General features: G+C 32.6%; 1 protein-coding gene across 1 annotated transcript in view; it reads left to right on the forward strand.

The window, feature by feature from the left end:
- The first annotated feature begins 798 nt into the window (after nucleotides 1–798).
- Nucleotides 799–18946, forward strand: part of LOC129226627 (uncharacterized) — a 351739-nt gene continuing 333591 nt past the window's right edge. The window contains exon 1 of the mRNA XM_054861257.1: nucleotides 799–1325. Within this exon, the coding sequence (XP_054717232.1) occupies nucleotides 799–1325 (527 nt within the window). The remainder of the gene's footprint in view (nucleotides 1326–18946) is intronic.

Genomic DNA, 18946 nt, shown 5'->3' on the forward strand with positions numbered 1-18946 from the left:
TTTATTGTTAAAGCATTGGCATGAAGCATTCAAACAGACAAATATCATTCATATCTAACATTGATTCTTTTTAAAGTCGTGTATGCTATTATATTAGCTTTTATTCCAGTCCGACTTAAAAAGGCTTCACTATGCAAAAACTGCAGAGAAAAAAAGTATAGGATAGGGAAAAAAGGAATACAGTTAATGAACATCTAAATTCAATTTTAGATAGAAAATATATTTCTAATGTTTATAAAAATAAAAGAAATATATAGAAAGCATTTAAAATGAGAATAGAGATGATAAACGAAATAAAACTTGTTACTCCATAGTGACTTTTTAATTCAATGCACAGAAACACTGGTGAAAAAAAAATCGTGATTTTTAGCATGAGTTTCCTCTTAAATTGGGAACTAATGCCTGAATTTCAGCACTGCCACAACGGTCCCCGGTGCGCTCGGAAAATTCCGACGCCTGCGCTCTGGAACGCCGCTTTTCCGCCGAGCACCCCTCTTTTCCCAATGAGTCATTCCGGTGTCCGCCATGATGCCGCGCCGGCGCAGGGCGTAGAGATCGCGGGAGAGTCCCCAGCTCCACCCGACGGCGGTCGAAGGTAGGCTTCTGGAGAAAGTGTGTGTGTTTGTGTCTGCGTGTCTCTTGTTCGAGGTTCCTCCGACTACAACCGAAACTAGCTGAGAAATACTGAAACGAGCGACCACTGGAACTCAGATCTCAGGGCCACTATGTGGACCCCTTTCCGCCGGCGCCCGGGCGCCCTGAAGCCATGGAGGGGAACCCGGGCCAATATCGTCTGACATGGGGAACGAGGAGAGCCAACAGGGGGTTCCCGGGCAGCCCCAACAGCCAGGCGCCCCGGCCGGACCCTATGGAGGGCCCCGCTTCGGTGGGGCCCCACAGCCGCCCCCAGGCATGCGGCAGGTGGCTCCCACGGGCCGCCCCATGATTAGGCCCGGGGGCCCAGGGCCTCCCCCTAGGGCAGCCTTTCCGGTCGGCGGCGCTCCCAGGCAACCAGTTCAAGTGGGAGTACAGCCGTGGGCGGAACCTCCGGTCCAGCAGCCCCCGCACTTGCGGGGCCCGGGCCCGGCCCAGCAGGGCATCCGGCAGGCCGCTCCCGCTCCAATTCGGCCCTCGATACAGCAACAGCAGTTGCAGCAGCAACAACAGCAACAGCAGCAGCAAGCGAAACAACAGCAGCAAGCAATGATGGTGGAAGAGGATATCGGAGTGGACCTCAGCAATCTCTCCGAAGAAGAGAAGGCGAAGATTCTTTCTGTTATGGCTCGAGCCCAAGATTTGGATGAAGATTATGAAAGACATAAGAGGTAAGGCCTCTCCGCTTCATATCTTGCTCATCCCCACAAATACCCGTGGATGCAATCTGTATCCAATATGCACCACACCCCAAATGCATCTGGACAAAATTGTTCTTATTGTTTTCTTGAAATTGTTTCAGTTTAATGTGTGTCCTTCTCTTAACTACTCATGTTAGTTTTATCACACCTTCATTTGCAAATTCAGATATTTTGTCTTGAGTTAGTTATAAAAATATCTATGAAGAAGAAAATTTATTGAAGTAATGCCGCAAATGCATCATTTTACACTCGACGTTTAAAACTGTAAATTTATACTTTTATGTTGTTGAAAACTTTTTAAAAAGTTTGCCTACTATTTTTAGATTTTACCATGTTTCAGTTTTGCTTTAATCGTTTTCTTTCATTTTTTCAACATTTATTTTCAAGAATACTACCTGGAATAAAGCAACGTAATATGAGTAAACATACTTTATATGCTACGACTATTTTTTCAAAAAAGAGAGAAAGAGATTAAAAAAGAAAATCCAAAACCTTGCCGAAACTACACACAACAATGTATAAGCGAAATGGAATAATAAGAAGAATCTCTGGGTGTGTGCTCTAGTTCCAAATGCTGGAAATTGAAAATTGACTAAATTATTGTTTTAGGTAGTATCATATTCAAAATCAATCACAATACACAATTGCGTAAAACCACGCAATATCCTACACTCAGTTTGCGTTTATTTGCAATCTAAATAGTTATTTAAATACTTTTCCTCCATACTATGTGACCTAAAATAGAAAAGAAACTATCGAACAGTTTCTCTTAAACTTTAAATTACTTTTTAATAAGGGCATACTAATTAGGTCTTCATAAATACACCTGGCAGAAGAAATTTAGCGCATTATATAACGCATTTAGAACTTTATTTAAGCTTCTTTGAGTCACTGCAATCAATAATGTAGTAGTTAAGCAATGTTTTATGCATCAAAATATTTTTCCTTTAAAGTGCAATTTCAGTTTTCAGTAAGATTTTTGCATCAACTCAAAAATGTAAGAAGCTAATCATTTATTTCTTTTATATGAATTTATTAATAAATTAGACTTTTTAAATAAACTAATTATTTTAAAATGAGCAATATTCAATTGATTAACATAACTTTAAATTGAAATCTTTGATGATTAGCTGTTGTAATATTTTTAAAGGTCATTAGTAGGTTGAAATTATTAAAAAAAAACTTAGTTACACTTTTAAAGTTAGACATCTCTGTTTGATAACACTTAACTATCGGAAAACAAATTTTGGAAAATTGTATTGATTGAAAACAAAAAAACAAAACGTTTTTCATTCAACTGTCAACAATTTGTGTAAGCGACGAACAAAAAGTTTTGTGTTACAAAGTAACCATAAAAAGCAACGTAAATTAACGCGCAAATATTTCAAGAAGTAACAACTAAGTCCGTAACTTCTTGCAATATGTGCATTAATTACCTCGTTTTATATGGTTAACATTTTGTGTAGATGAATTATGCAGCTTCTAATTTAAAGTGTTTTATTATTATTAATATTCTTTATGTAGTAAATAAATATTTGACGACATTATTTTAACTCGATTAGTAATTCTCATCTAAGCTACGATTTTTAACAACGACTAAAATTTTAATAAAAAAAGAAGGAAAAATGTCAGTCACACTGGCCGATCTAAGCTATGCTTTAACTTAGGATTATTGAATGACATAAGTTTCTAATGCTGAAGGCATGTACTGAAATCCAGTGAAGTTTGAATTTGAATCCAATCAACAGTTAAATTTATCAAAATTATTCATAATAACCGACACAATCATACAGCATACCTAAACAAACAACCAAAAAAACCAAAAAAAAAAAGCATATAGTCTAAAATAACAACATAATTGATATGAATAACTATGAATAAATTCAAAAGAGCTTAAAAGTAAAAACACATTAAATGCGTATAAAAAACAAATTTTGAGAACTGAACTCACTCAACCAATGGACTACAACCATTGTCTTTTATTTGTCATTCTTCAAAAAGTGTAACTTTTCTGTAACATGCCTTTTACAGAAAAAACTTTAAGGAACAATTGGTTTTAAAATGTTTTTTAATTTCATCAAGAATATATCTATTTAAACCTGCCAAATTTTTTTTAATAATAATTTTTATTTTAATGTATTTCTGGTTCACAACATGTGAACTCACCGAAGTGGGATATCACGTGACTGTTTATGTTGCTTAATAACTTGTTTAATTAAAAGCATATACTAATTTATTTATAATTCCTATCACAAGTGCCTCAAATACTAATTGTTTAAGTATATTTATTTATTTATTTAAATTGTGCTTTAGTTCGTTTTAGTAGGATAAGGAATCACATCACACAATAAATTCTGATCTCCGTTACCCTAAACACAAAAATGTCATTTCTCATTAACACGTGGCAGTAATGACAAATATTTTATTTTCTATGATACAAGGTTAATTGTGACTTCATGACCTTGTTTATTTTCAGCCATAACGAAGTTGTGAGAATTTTGTCGAAAAACAAGAAAATAGATTTTGTTTTAAAAATCAAGTGTGGTTATTGTGACTTCTCACCTCCGTGAACTTAAACTTCAGGGATGTAAATTAATGTAAAACAAGAATTGAACATATTTTCATATGCTTAACATGTGCAGATAGTAGCAACGAAGAAAAAAAAAATCCAGGAAAAATGCATCTATTAGGCCTATATTGATGGAAAGATCCTCACCTCCGTGAATCTCACCTCCGTGACAGACCTTATCAGTGTCATTATTTCTGAGGTGAAGATAACTGATGGAGGGGGAAATACATAGATAATAGGCATTTTACCAAAATTATAAATTGCAAGTATATTCTCCATCTTACTAAATACGTTTTTAAACATATATTTGAAACTACTAATTAAGTCGTACTGTAATTAAGACAGCTTGGCCTCGATTTTTAAGATATTAAAAGATATTTTTTTTTATTTCCGTGAACAAGGCATTTTTTTGTTTATGAGTAAGATAATTGGAACTTAGCTGGGCCATTGTTTATGGTTACTTCTAGTAGGTAATACTTTCATGTAAGAATGAAAAAAAAAAAAAACCCCAAAAGATTTCGAAATCGAAAAATATTTGCGTTCAAAAGTTACGTTTTCTGGAGAATGACCTTTATGTCTTTTTTCTTCCAACTCATATCGGCCGCTACAACGTCTTACAAGAATCACAGCTTCATTAAAACATCATGATTTGAAATCTTACGATTATCATGAACTTCAAATCTTTATTGTTTTCAACTACTATATAAAATAGGGGGGAGGGTATATCATATAAATTGGGGGTGATTATGATTTCCCGAGCGAATAACAATCGGGAAAATAATCACATGAATTGAAATTATTGATTTTGTGAAATTGAAACATTCAGTGAAGTAATGCAATTAGGACGAAATTGTTCCTCATTACGTTAATTCATGCTATGAATTTGGATACTTTATTTTAATTTTATTAAAATATTTTTTTTAAATTGTTTTACAAAAATTAACTTTAAAGTTCTGAATTATTATTAGATAAATATTTGACAAAATAATTTTATCCCGATTAATAAGTCTAACGTAATCGACAATTTTTCTTTCATAAATTTAATTTTAGAAATGTTTGCAGGGAGCATCTTAAAATATTCCTAGACGCACAGAACTTAAGCTTAAAAGTAATAAATGTATGCTTGTGATATGATTGAATTTAAGCTAATACACTGTAATTGAAATACGTAGGGGGAGTCTCGGCACGTTGGTCCGCTTTTCTACTTTTCAAGTTACATCTCATGAAAAACAATAAACGAGCACCCTTTTTTTCTACTATAATTAAATATTTCCCATGATCCCAGATAATGTTTTTTAAAGCGTCCAATTCATTAACTTTTTAAGATCAACTTTTAATAGAACCTTGTAAAGTGGACCAATGTGCCCAATGACCACGGTAGGTTAGGCCTCTTTACGCAAACAACTACTGTTACAATTTTAATGATAAATATTATGCAATATTTTGTTACTGCTTTGTTTTCTTTTGTGCTTTGAATGAAAAACATACATCTGAAAGATCAATGTAGCATATTGACTTAAAACAAATACTAAATCAACAAACTTTTACTACGTCGCTATTTATGCTAGAGCCATCTACATTTTCGCAAGAGCACAATATGGGTCTTCTCCAACTTTACTGCTGCTTTTCCTAAAGTTTTTTTTTTCTTTTAATTCTTCTAAAAATTTTTGATTTTTGGTCTTCTGAAAGTTGATCAACGTACCTCGAGCTCTTGGTCTGAAAAAACGTTATCATAGTTCTTTTTTATTACAAAAAATTAAAAAAAAAGAGATTATGAGTTAAAAGAACTAACTCTAGGAACTGTACTAAATGTTTCAATGTTGATGAAAGCTGTTTAAAAAAAATAAAGTTGGAAACTTCTGTTGTACCATGTGGCTTTATTTTTGACTTTATACGGCAATAAGTGCAATTTGTTATTCATAAATTAAAATAAAAAATGTAAATATCATTAAAGTAAATGAGACCGGTTCAACATGCTCCTAAGTATATCGCATTAGTTCCTTTTTAAACAGTTTTCTGAAAAGTTCAATTATTTTTATGCATTTTTTCTCATAATACGAAAATTTTTCAGTGAAAATGTACGAAAGGGCCATATAATTAAAATTACATGCTTAAATTTGAAAGGAAAATACTAAATAGAAAAGTGGATACCGGTTGTTAAAGAAGATAAGTTTTCACATCGTAAGTTAAAAAAAAATTGAAAAAGCAATCAATGACAGAATAGGCAGCCGTATTTAGCAATTTGGCAAGGGCAGTTCAATATTATGAAAATTTGTAAAATATCGTTTAAATTACACTATATTTAAAACATAAACTGAAGAGCTTTACATTTTGAGGCTGCTTGGCTATTAAGTATCAAAAATTAGAATATTATGCCGAAGACGAAGTTATAGTTTCGGAAACAAGAATCGATTCAGTAACGACAACCAAAGTTCGTTGTCTTATGACAAAAGACAACGGGGTATGCTACGGACATCCGGGTAGCATTAAACGGAAATAACCGCGTTTTCCGTTTAACAAGTTAGATCTATGTCTAGAAACATCATTTTGTCGCGAAGAAATAGTGAGATTTTCAAAAACCTGCTAATTAATGTTTTAAAGGGCAAGTAGTAAGGGCAAAAAATAACTGAATCAATGAACAGTCATGCGAACATTGATATTATCTTTTATTGGTATCACAAACAAAAGTTAAGTGTTTAAAATAAATGGGAAAAAATCTTCTGCTTTTATCATCAAGAGTTTTTGTGATACATTGTGTAATAAATATCTTTTTTTCAAAGTTATCTTTGCGTGAATGAATTGAGCTGTTAGCTACTTCTGAAGTATTCTTTTCCCACCAGTCATCAATGTCCTCTTAAATTTGCCATAGTAAAATGAACTACCTTTTTTCAACTCAAATCCAAGAAATTTTTTTTATAGAAACAGAATTCTGAAAACAAACAGCATAAATTGTAAAAACTACGGAATTTTTTTAACGTAAAGCAATGCATGTATTCTTCTTTGCAAATAGGTTAACGCGATGTATAGTTTTTCACACATCAATAATAAGATTGATTTTCTGAAATATAGATGGGTCATGATTGCTTTACTATGAGTGATGCAATCATTTTTCAACGGTAAAGTCTACCAGCATTAAACAGATTGGTTAACCTTTGATTTTCCTCCTTTTTCCGGGTTGTTAAATTTATCGCTGGCTGTGTAGTAATAATTTATTGCCTTCAATTTATCCGTTAATGGTACAAGCTATCCTGACATTGGTTCAGTCTCTAATTGGCCTTGTTCTATATCTCTATGAGCGCGAGTAGAATATCCCATCCATTCTTGAGGTATGACCGAGATTGAGGATGACTATCTCTGTTGTTTATATTTCTGCCTATGTACTGTTGCACATTCTGTGCATTAAGTGAGTTAAAAGTTTTTCAATAATTTACTTTATTTGTTTAGTAACACATTGTTTACTAAAAATACCATTCCAAGTACAGGCCATCATGTTTTACCGTAATACGCCATCTTTCAGCTAGTTCTTCGAAAGCAATGCGATGATAATATCATTATTATGATGATAATCATATCCATCATAATAATGTCAGTTAGTGATGTACATTACATTAATGTTCAAATTCAGTCCTTGAGCTATTTATCTGTGAGCGAGTAGAATATTCCCTCTATTCTTGAAATAAGCTCCAAATTGACGATGATCATCTCTGTTATTTATTTCTGCTTTTGTACGGTTGTATATTTGTGAGTCAAAGGTTTTAAAATAAATTACTTGATTTGTTTAGTAACATATTGTTAACTAAAACCTACTATTCGAATAACAGGCCATCATATTCTAACGTAATAAGCCAGCTTTCAGACTAGTCTTCGATGGCACTGCGGTAATAGTATTTTCATATGATTATTATGATGACAATCAGATCCATCATAATAATGAGTAAGAACGCTGTAATTGCTTATTTCATTGCTGTGATCCACAGAGTCTTCACCATTAGTACGGCCGATGTTTCATTTTGTCTCTGCTCCGTTATGGCCAGACTCGAACCCATGAAGCAAAAGTTCGCTAATTGGTTTAGTTAGACTGCTCTTCTTCAACACGTCCATTTCACATGCTTCGAATCAGAACTCGATGGGATTGTGTGGTAAGCAAAGCAAAATATTGGATTTTTTATTGATTATCCTCTACCACTCACACAAAACTATTTATTCACCCTGGTATATGAAAATATTTTTGATTCATCTTGTCCACTGGCACATATATGTCTGAGCTGTTAGTATTTCAACTAAACACAATTCAGTCGTATTGAAAAAACCATAAACATGATCAAAAAAATTGGAATCCAATTAAAATAGTATCCTAAAACAAGCCGTGTCATCCGTAAGAACAGCGTCAAGTGATGCATCCATAATCACAATCTATGTGCGTGGTTTCTTGCGGTTATATCATAGCCTTGAATAGTTGAACGGTTACAGAGAAACAAAATGTTCACTAAAGGCGATACCTGAAAAACAAAATGACGAGATTAATTGGAAATTTATTTTAAACGTGCCTATTTCTAAGCAAACCAATTTCTTGGTTAGAGACTGGGATTTTATTGCAAATTCTTTTGATTCTAATAGCTTAGGAGGCAATAAATAAAAACCTTTGTACTTAAGCATGAAGAAAAATCATGAAGGACTTAGTTATAAAGAACTAGTTAACTTTAAATTGAAATTCACGTCTCTTGTCATGAATTGTAGTGTCGCATACTATGGTTAGTATGCGTTAAATTATCTCGATTTGAGACCCGAGAAAATCATGGTATCACGCCGAATCTAAGCTGAAAAAAAAAAAAAAATGATAACGAAAAATAAAATATATACACCCTGCATCTCTTAATGTAGGTCCAGATGCCTTTTAAAATCTATCATGACCAAAATCTGCAAATTGATTTTTTTTTAATTGCAAAAAAAAAATAAAAAAATAAAATAAAATAAATAAATAAATAAAAATAAAAAAAAATGCAGTTTTGGGGCATAATATCTTTACAGTCAGGCTAGTCGCTACCACTCCATCAGGTTGATTGTCCCGTTTGTTGTAGCCTCACCAATCTTGTTATAATGAGTAAAAATTATTAAAAATAAACTAAACTATTGCGAATCAATACAAATAATTTTATGAGCAATGAGATGAAAGATCTAAATCAATTTTATTTTATCAAAATAAAAATCTAGGAAAATAAACATGTAAAAGATTTTAAACTGCGTTAAAAAGTGTCACTCTAACCTTTCACTTGGCTATAAAGTTGGAATTATCTCTAAAAATTCGCTGAAAATGGCTGCAGTGTATGCGTAAAACTTCTTTATACTCAAATGCTCTTGAAAACAAATCGACACAGGCACACTCTGTTGTTGAAATCGTGAAACACTGTTACTGGAGCGTTTCACCTCGCAAGTGCGTGATACCCCGACTTACTCTGTTTTAAGTCCAAGAATTGTCCAATAGAACAACAGTTTTTTGCCAAAAATATGAAATATAATCAACAGCATTATAGTTGAACTGACGATTTTCAGCACCAATTCAGAAAACAGAAATAATTAAGAAGAATATTACGTCTCAATAACACTGAAAAATACACTTCGACTAAAAAAAAAGAATATATAGTTTATGACTCTATTAATCGCAGTCTAATGAGAGCAGATTAAAATATATTTCACATGATTAGTAAGGAAATAATTGAATCGCATGTAAAAACGAGTTTAATTAAAGAAAATTGATTTAATTCATTTTTATCCTTTTATTTTCATAGTTATAAAAGCTAAAACCGTCATTTGCCATTTTCAGTTTAAAGAAATCATTGCGTTTTCAGCATCTACACATGCACAATGAAATTTTTCTTCTTAAATTGATTCTGAGTTGCATTTCTTATGTAAAATATTGGAACTTTATACAGAGAAGATAAAAACGGAAGGAAAGGAAAAACTTCATTTCGGGTAACCTCAACAAACGGTTTTCGGTGAGATAAATGGCGTACATCACGCTAACTGTACCTGCATTGATCGACTTCTCCAGTTTCAATGCATATAAAATGGAATTGCATGGGATGGATTTTGTTAATCTTTTTCTTATTCCGGTTTATATGCGACTTGCTGAAAAGCCCGTTATTTGACATCTTAATCGAATTTGAGAAGCCGTAGTGTAAGGATGGGGAACATTAGCTGGAATTTTCGTTAACATGATTCACTTTTCTTAGTTATCCAAAATAATTATATATTAAGAAAATGCTTTAAAAATATTATAACTGAAAATGATACACCTTCGTCTTTATGCCATTTGCCGGATAACAGAGCGAATTTCTCAAAGTTCACAGGAAAACAAAAGGAAAAAAAGTTCAGGAACCTTTCTCCAAAAGTAAATAAAAATGCCGTGAGAGTGAGACAGTTAAAGAAAGTGCCACTAATATGAAAGATGCATAATTTTTTGTGAAAATCTTCATAAAAGTTATCTCTAAAATAGGGGAAATTTTTTGTCCTTAAACATTGAAAACAATTTGGCAGGTTTTCTGCAATATTTTAAACTTGAAATTTGTTTGACTTGCTATTATTATTAGTATTATTATTATTTTTGGAAGAAAAAAAAACTTAGTATTCAATTAAAAACACTTTAAAACAACAGAATAAAAGTATGAAATGTCATTAGCATGAATATCCGCAGTAGCTATGCCTTGCATGATGTCTGCATTTTTGAGGCATTAGAATCAAATTTAAGACCGCAAAAGTGCCATTGTTTGATTAAATGAATGCAAACAGATTATTTTATCCAACAAACTTTTTTTTTTAAATGAATTATTTTGCTTAGTTTGGAAATTAAATTTGTCCTTTATGTTTCGAAAATCAAATGTAAAGATTGTACTTCATATTTGGTGTAGGAATGAAAGTTTTTCCTTTATTATTTTATTTTTAAAGCAAGTGGGGTCAGTTGAGGTTAAAGGAAAGATAACTTCAATGTTCCAACTTTAGATTCTAACCTTTCTTTTAAATAAACTGAGACAAAACAAATTGTGCATTGTGTCCAAGACAACTCTAGGAGAGTAACTGGATATAAAAAGTTTGAACTAATGGCTGTTTGTTGGTTAATGAAATCATCTTTCCTATTGCCCCAGAAAGTATAGGATAAGTGGAAACTCCCCATTCATTTATCCATAAGGTTGATGTTGGTAGATAATAGTGCTAAACATAATTATTTTAGAAACTTAAGAGGTTCTGCACCAACAATACTGTTTCGTAAGTCGAATCTGACCAGCTGAATTTTGTGCTGAGATGTGTAAAATATACTCAAAGGTGTAATTGACATCATAATTTAATCTTAAAAAAAATTGGAAGAGTCAGAAACTCAGCTATTTCCATTTACCCCAGGGTACAGGATTTATGAGGTGGATAGAAACACCTAAAATGCGCGTCAAAAATAACTGAGAAGGTGAAATGCACAACTAAATTTGTGTTGAAATGCGCGGAACTATCAGAATATCTTCGATATGTTACCTAGTCTTCGATCACCAACTGTTTAGTTTCAAAAATCACCATCAGTGTGGTAATAGAGTTTGTTTACCTCTACCCCATGTGTACTCTTACACCAACGGACCTTATATAATTTAACGGCTAGTTATTAATCCGTATTTCATTTTTACAATCAATAAACAGTTTAAAAAAAAAAGGGAATGCCAGTAATAGGTAGCCGTTTTAGATTAGTGTACAAAGCATTTTCGGTATTTTTGGAACGAAACTTTAGTAGATGACTACGTCAGTTCTATATAATTAGAAGGGATAGTAATTTTCATAATAAAATTTTAATTAAAAGCTTTTATCCTACTGAATTGCATATAAATTTGATATGTTTAAAAGGTACAGAAAGGAAAAGTGAGTTGTATGGTTTATAATCTAAAAGTTCAAATTTATCATTGCATGAGCAAATACTAGTGTCATTACCAGAAGCGTGCACAAAAATTTTGGGGCACGTCACAAATGACTTTTCCGGGCCCCCATTCATATTGTTTACCCCTATATTTCACCCCTAGTTTTAAGAATATTGTGCCCCCTTCATGCTCAGGCCCGGGTCAACAGGCGTTCCTCTCCTCCCCCCCGTACACGTCCCTAGTCATTAGCATGGATTTTTCGGTCCGTGACAATGACAAATGGCTCATGGAAAATTAACTTTTTGAAAAAGTGTAATTTTCAATATTTTGCTCTGCTGACAAAAGATGAAGTATACTGTCGTGTGAAGGTAAACGGTAGTATCTGCAGAAATGAGTTTTCGAGGTATCTGAAGAAATATGTGGTGGATTCAATACTAGCAATAGGAAAATGTTGGAATTAGACGTTTGTTTTGCGTCTTTGTTTCAGCGGGAACCAAATAAGCGAGCTTGTACAATAAAGATAACATACAATAGATGACAAAAATGCAAGAAAATGAAAAATGAAAAATTTGCAGTTACTGCCCTTTACCTGCACACGGTAGTATACCGCACACTCTTTCAACAAATCATTTGTTTTTCAAAAATTTTACTAACATTGGTATTTTAAGATTTAATTTTTTTTGAAAAAAACTGCTAGTTTGAGACTCACCCATATATTCTAAGTATTGTGTTACAAACAAATCCCAGTAATAGTTTCCGAACGAATTATGAATCTTAACCATACATTTATTTGGACCATTTAAAGCAAAGTAAACTTCACAGAAGCTTCTCTGAGTGGAGCTTGAATTGTTTAAAAAAGTCTCAGTAAAATTATGATCATAAAATTGAACTACAATTTCTTATACTTTGCCATTTTAAATCCATTTGATAATAATTCATTGCGTATTTGCTTTTTCAAGCATTTGCAGAATAAAAGCTTCACTAATTTAATTTTACAAAATTTTGTGAATTGTTAGGTATAATTTCATACATCGTTTCATTTTCACATGTTGCTAAAAAATCAAAGTTATATTCAAATGTAATATTATTTAAGCGTTGCTCGTATTTTTTCATTGCTCAAATTTTTCTTGCTGTTTGGAAAATTAAATTTGCTTACCTTCAATGAAAAATTATAAATGAATAAATTTATTTTTACAAGCCCTGGGTTTTGTTTTGAAAAATAAAATGAAGTATCAAACGAAGAGACACAGTGAGGACGAAATGTAAAGTCAAAATAAAAACCTACTCTTTTAATTATAGTTATTCCTTTTTAGTTATATTCACAACATGCAGTTAGATGAGCGATAAAAATAGTTTTGCGAAAGTTTAAGCCATTAATAACGTAATAGATTAGATATGTACCGTTTTTACTCTTTTTCATTACCGCACCGTCATTTTTCTCAAATATGACAGTTTATAACCATTTATCAATCTGATATAAATTTAATTAAAAACAAAATATTTCATGTTACTCTAAATTGCAAAAATAGATGTAATAAGTATCAGTTTAAAAAAATAATTGCATAAAATAACTTCAAAATGTTTAAAGAAAAAAAAATTAACAACCTATTTTTGATTTCGAAGCATAAAATGTATTTTTCCGCTTTTTCTTTATGAATTGCTTTTGGAGTAATTTGAATTCAATGTCACAGATTGATGTAACAGTTTTCTCCAAGGACAAAATTGTACTTTTTCAGAGAAGAAATATTTCTATACTTATCGGTAAATTTGTTTACTGCATAGTGACCATATGAGGCAGTGAGAAGCAAAGGGCTGTAAGTGGACATAATCAAGTTTTGAGTAAAATGCTTTTAAAGATAACATCCTAGGTAGAAATTTTTTTCTAAATCATGCGTATAGCAGCAACTACCAGGGCTACTAGTACCATCTCTTGCCCCAAGACAGAGTAGGGGTTCACTTACCATCTGCACTGATGATCTCAAAATTTTTAATTTTACCACTTCCATCCTTTTGCTTCTCACTGCATCATATATAAAGATGTATGCATCCGAAATATACGCATACGCATAAAATGATTTTCTATAAGCTCTTAATCCAAAAGTAAAATAGAGAGAGACAAAAAAAAAAAACCTTTTTATGGTTTTGTAGAATTTTTTAAAACGTGCTAGTTTGCTCTTTAAAATCCTTGATGTGGAAAACGAGCAAACATTAAGACTTCAAAGTATGAATTTTTTTTTTTAAATATTTGAAATGACATTTAACATAAACCTCTATTACGGTTTAAAAGTTTTACAGCATCATCGCCCCCTCCCCTAAAACCCAAGTTTTTTTAAAAACCCATTTTATGACATCCCAATAGCTGATTTTGAAATGAATAATCTGTTTTTTTTTTTATTAAGAGTAAAAGTAGTTGATATTTTGTAAAATGCTTGTTCTTTCTTGTGTAACATTTTATTACAATTAGCGCTGTTATTTAAAAATATCACAACCTCGAGTTCTGCTTGAAGTTTTTCCACATCAAGAGTCTTACAGCAGTAAAGAACGTTTTACAGAAGGCATAAAGTGTTTTTTAATTTTAACGAGTTAAGTAGAAAACTTCTTATTATTTCTTGTACTTTACAGAAATAAATTTAAATTTTGAGAGAGAAAACTCACAAACACACACATATATACATTCTTATCAAATAAGGATGGGCATATAGGAGGCGCAGTTATTGACCCCCATTCAGTTTAATTTTGATGCTAAAAAACTGACAACCATACACTGCAAAAACGATTCAGAAACGTTTCTGGAAAATATTGGGCAGCTGATGTGCCCAATTTCTGCCAGTAAAATATCTTGCAAAATCCAGTAATATTTTCAGCTAAAATTCAGTAACCTTCCTAAAGTTATCCTGGAAGGTTCCAGAAAAATTCAGAAGTCTTTCTTTTAAAAGCCAGTCGTCTCTCTTGAAAATTAGTGCAAACGTAGGAAGGTATAATAGCTTGGTAAGCAGTCCACACATATTCGCTCCCTTTGGGAGTTTAATTAGCATGGACGGGCATAAACAAACTGAAGCCGATGCACTTTATAAATACGTTCAGTTAATCTTTAAACTGGGAGCTAAAAATATATTTCATAACAGTGAAAAGTCTGCATTCGTGCGACTTGTAGCAATTCAGGAAACTTTTTGACAAGGATACTTCATTTTTCCAGGAAATGGATAAAAACCATTAAAATCCCGAAACGTAACACGGAAATACCCAGTAACGTTTCGGATTTTTTTTACAGTGTATGGTCAAAATTCAAGTAAAAAAAAAAAAAAAAAAAAAAAAAACAAGGGCAGCATAAGTGTCAATACTATTTCAGCGAATTTGTGCTAGGTTGGTTGGTCATTTTGTGATTTGTGTGATTTCTTGGTACCAAAACAAAAAACTGTCCATTTTGTTTTGAAAAAAAAACAAGGCTGTACATTTTTTTCGTATAACATTTCGAAAAACAACGTAATTTTGTTAAGTTATTTAAATTCTATAAAACATGTACAGTACATGGGGTTTCTTAATAAGAGGATTTGTGGCGCACTATAATAATATTTTCTTATAAACATAAAAATTCTGGTAGTATTTATTCCAAATAATTATAGTAATTAGCCCCTTACATTTATAACGTTTATAGTACGGGCATTTAACTGAATATCCCAAAACTGACACTGGATTTAGCATTTCATTTTTGTTGCCCACTTAGCAATATTTCGACAAATCGGCGGAAAAGAAAATTTATTGGCAACCAAAAACTTGGCCATATATCACCAAGTGGTCACAAATTTATGAAATTATGTCCACCTGCATTGATAAAGCTGTGGCTAGCCTTGTTGAATAGACTACTCGGAGTCGGGGGGTTCCAGGTACGGAGCCTGATGCCACCAAATTCCTAACGAGTATTCACGGAGTACGTGCTCATAAAATTTGCGAGCATGAAAGTGAACTGAAGAATACTTCTTTTACGCAATTTTCAATTATTTCCAATTTGTAAGAATCAGGTTTCAGTTTCCAAAGTTTTTATTGCTGTTCAGTTATTTAAAGCTCAGTATTATTACCTTTTTGATTGCTTAAATTTTGATTTTTAATTCATGAAATTATTCAAAACAAGAAATTTATATCAGCAATGTTTTTATGTCGAAAAGTTACAGGCATCTTTTATCGTTAAAGCAATCATATTAAGGTTAATGTTGGTTCTTTTCTTGCAAATAGTTAAATGTCACTTAGAAAAAAGCTCTCTTATTTGTCATGGGGACTAAAGTCAGTTATTTAGGTCAATACCAAGATAAGATCAGTCCTGATTCCTGAAAAATGGCGTAAGAATTAGTTAAAGCAAGTTAACTTATAATTACAAAGTTTTCACCTTACAACCCAATCTAAAAAAAAAAAAATCCCCAAAAGAAAGCTTGGATTTCAATGCCTAATAGTGATTCGATAATTACTTTTGACAATATTCTTATACAACACGATCCCTCTAACGTTTAACTATTACTACCTAATACTAATTACTTACTCACAAAAATAAAGAGCGATTTTGATTTTCATGGGGGATTATTTCTTTAACAAAACAACATCAAAAAATACAGTTCTTTGACGAAGTATGCTTCTTTACCAGCTAAAAAACCATTTTAGTCACAGCGAGTGGTTCGCTTCTAGACATTTGGTCCCCGACGCATGGTCGAAAAAGTCAGGGTTCAACGGCCATTAATTTGCACCCAGCTTGTTGATAGATGAAGTGCATTTTGCTCCATTTTGGATTTATTTCTAGTTGCCAAATAGTACACCAAGTTTTTATTAAAATTTGATGATTTATATCAACGAGAAGTATATTTTGACATTTATTGCATCTTTTTTTCAAAATTGTTTTTCAGGTTTGAGCATTAAATATCAGCATCTACAAGTATTTTCAAGAGTGTTACAAAACGTACTCGATAAAGGTGTTAATTATATCTATGTTTATTTTTTCACCTTAAAAAAATGAAGTCGATTTTACTTGATTACAGTAAACAATCTATGTTCGGCATTTTAGTTATTACAGCGATTTCGGAATACTGATTTTATAAGTTTTTAAGAAGTTAGTAAAATTTAAATAGGGCTATCAGACAAAAAAGAAAAATGAATCGCGGAATTATGTCTTGGTTGAATTTTTTTCTGCCAATTGCTTCTGTCGTGGGGGGACGTCAGACAATTATTATTATAACGCTTTAAGAACTAAAGGGAAGTTTTCTCGACACGCTAAACTAGGACAAAAACAATATTATTTCCCGCAATCAATTTGTGAAAAATAAATAAAAGAAAAAATGAATAGTGGAATTACGTATTGATTGAATTTTTTCTCGTAGTTAGTTCTGTCGTGGGAGGCGTCAGAAAACTACTATTATAACGCTTTAAGAACTAAAGGGAAGTTTTCTCGACACGCCAAACCAGAGCAAAAGCAGTATTAATTATTCCCCGCAATCAATTTGTGCAAAACAAATAAGAGAAAAAATGAAAGCGGAATTATGTATTGATTGAATTTTTCTCCCAACTACTTTTGTCGTGGAAAGTATCAGACATTTATTATTATAACCTACTAAGAATCAAATAGAAGTTTTCTCGACGCGTCAAACTAGGGCAAATGCAATAACATTCACCGAAATCAATTTATACATTACGCGGTTAAACCTCTAGTACAAACTTTACAAACCGAATCATACATTCAAGTTGTCAAATATGATTGTGGTAATAGCAAGAGTTGAATAATTTCCCAAAATTCGAATGCAAATCATCAAATTGATGTGTTTAAGCGAAAATCAATTCGAAGTTTGAATTCGAAACGTTTATGCATTATGTGCGTGCTATTTTAATTGCATTGAATGTTAGAAAAGAAATAATTATTTGTATTTTGGACGTAATATGGAGGTCCCTAGCAATTTGTGGACAGAAAATTTCATGCTTTTATGAAAACATCTTTAAGGAAATATATCTTACTGCGATACAGTCTTGAAGTTTATTTATGTTCAATACTATATCTTTTGTTCCATTGCAGTACACTTCCTCCCCAGTTCTATAGATTTCTTTGGCAGAAATATTTATATTAAGATTGTGTTGTTGTTGCTTGTCCCACTTGGCAGACAGAAACATCATACCAAGTCCATGAAGCCGTGCGAACAATGTCCCTCCAAAACAGCAGAAGGGTCGGAATGCAGCTGATTCAGATCACAGCCGATGCAAGAGAGAATATGGGCGGTAGCAGTCTGAGTCAAATTGCTTTTTGGGCACAAGGGGAAAACCTTAATACCAGCCACATGTCGTTGTGCTCGAGTGTGTCCACTTCTCAGTCGGGCTAGGACGGACCCTGGTGCTGCTTTACTTCGAGCAAGTAGTAGAGAACATCATTAAGATTGTAAAGGCAGTGAGATTTCTGGCACAACACGAAATAATCTTGTGTGTATTTTCAGGCCACTCAGAAACACTTTTGTCAAAATACAAGTTTTAGTTATGCATGCCACACAAAAGAAACTAGGAGTCGCATTAGCTAGCTAAGAGTACCAGCCATTCATGCGCAGACGTGAGTCGTGTGACGATGTATTTAGCTGCTGCTTTGAGTATCTCCTTCGGCCATTTTTATGATCTCCATTAATAACTTCATACATCTTATGATCATTGAACCTCAGCTAATGTAAAAAAAACGTTTGTCTCCATCTCGTATATGGCTATTCGAGACTGCTGATCTCCAATGAAGAGGGAAATTGCAGCACCTTGATACCATAGTTGGCCTACTTGTATGTGCTTTTGATTTGCTATTTGTCTACCTTAGTAAAAGAATAATTAAATTAATTACATATGATTCTTTACAGAAAAAAAGCATGTCTAGTGCATGGCAATTTAACTGTTAGTTAATAAAGACAGAAGAAAGGTAGGAGTAAGCTGTAAAAAAAAATAGTTTCATTGTCCTGCAATTGCCTATTTTAAATAAGTAGAGAAGAGACGTAGTGGAATGTGGTGGTAAAGTGAAATGCTAAATGATTCTCGGTTTTCAGCACCATCTTTCGAGTGATATTTCAATTACGTTCTCAAACATATAATTGCCTCCTGTCAAAAAAAAAAAAAAAAAAAAAAACCTCTTAAGATAA

The sequence above is a fragment of the Uloborus diversus genome, chromosome 7 (genome assembly GCF_026930045.1).
Source record: "Uloborus diversus isolate 005 chromosome 7, Udiv.v.3.1, whole genome shotgun sequence".
In the NCBI taxonomy this organism is placed as follows: Eukaryota; Metazoa; Arthropoda; class Arachnida; order Araneae; family Uloboridae; genus Uloborus; species Uloborus diversus.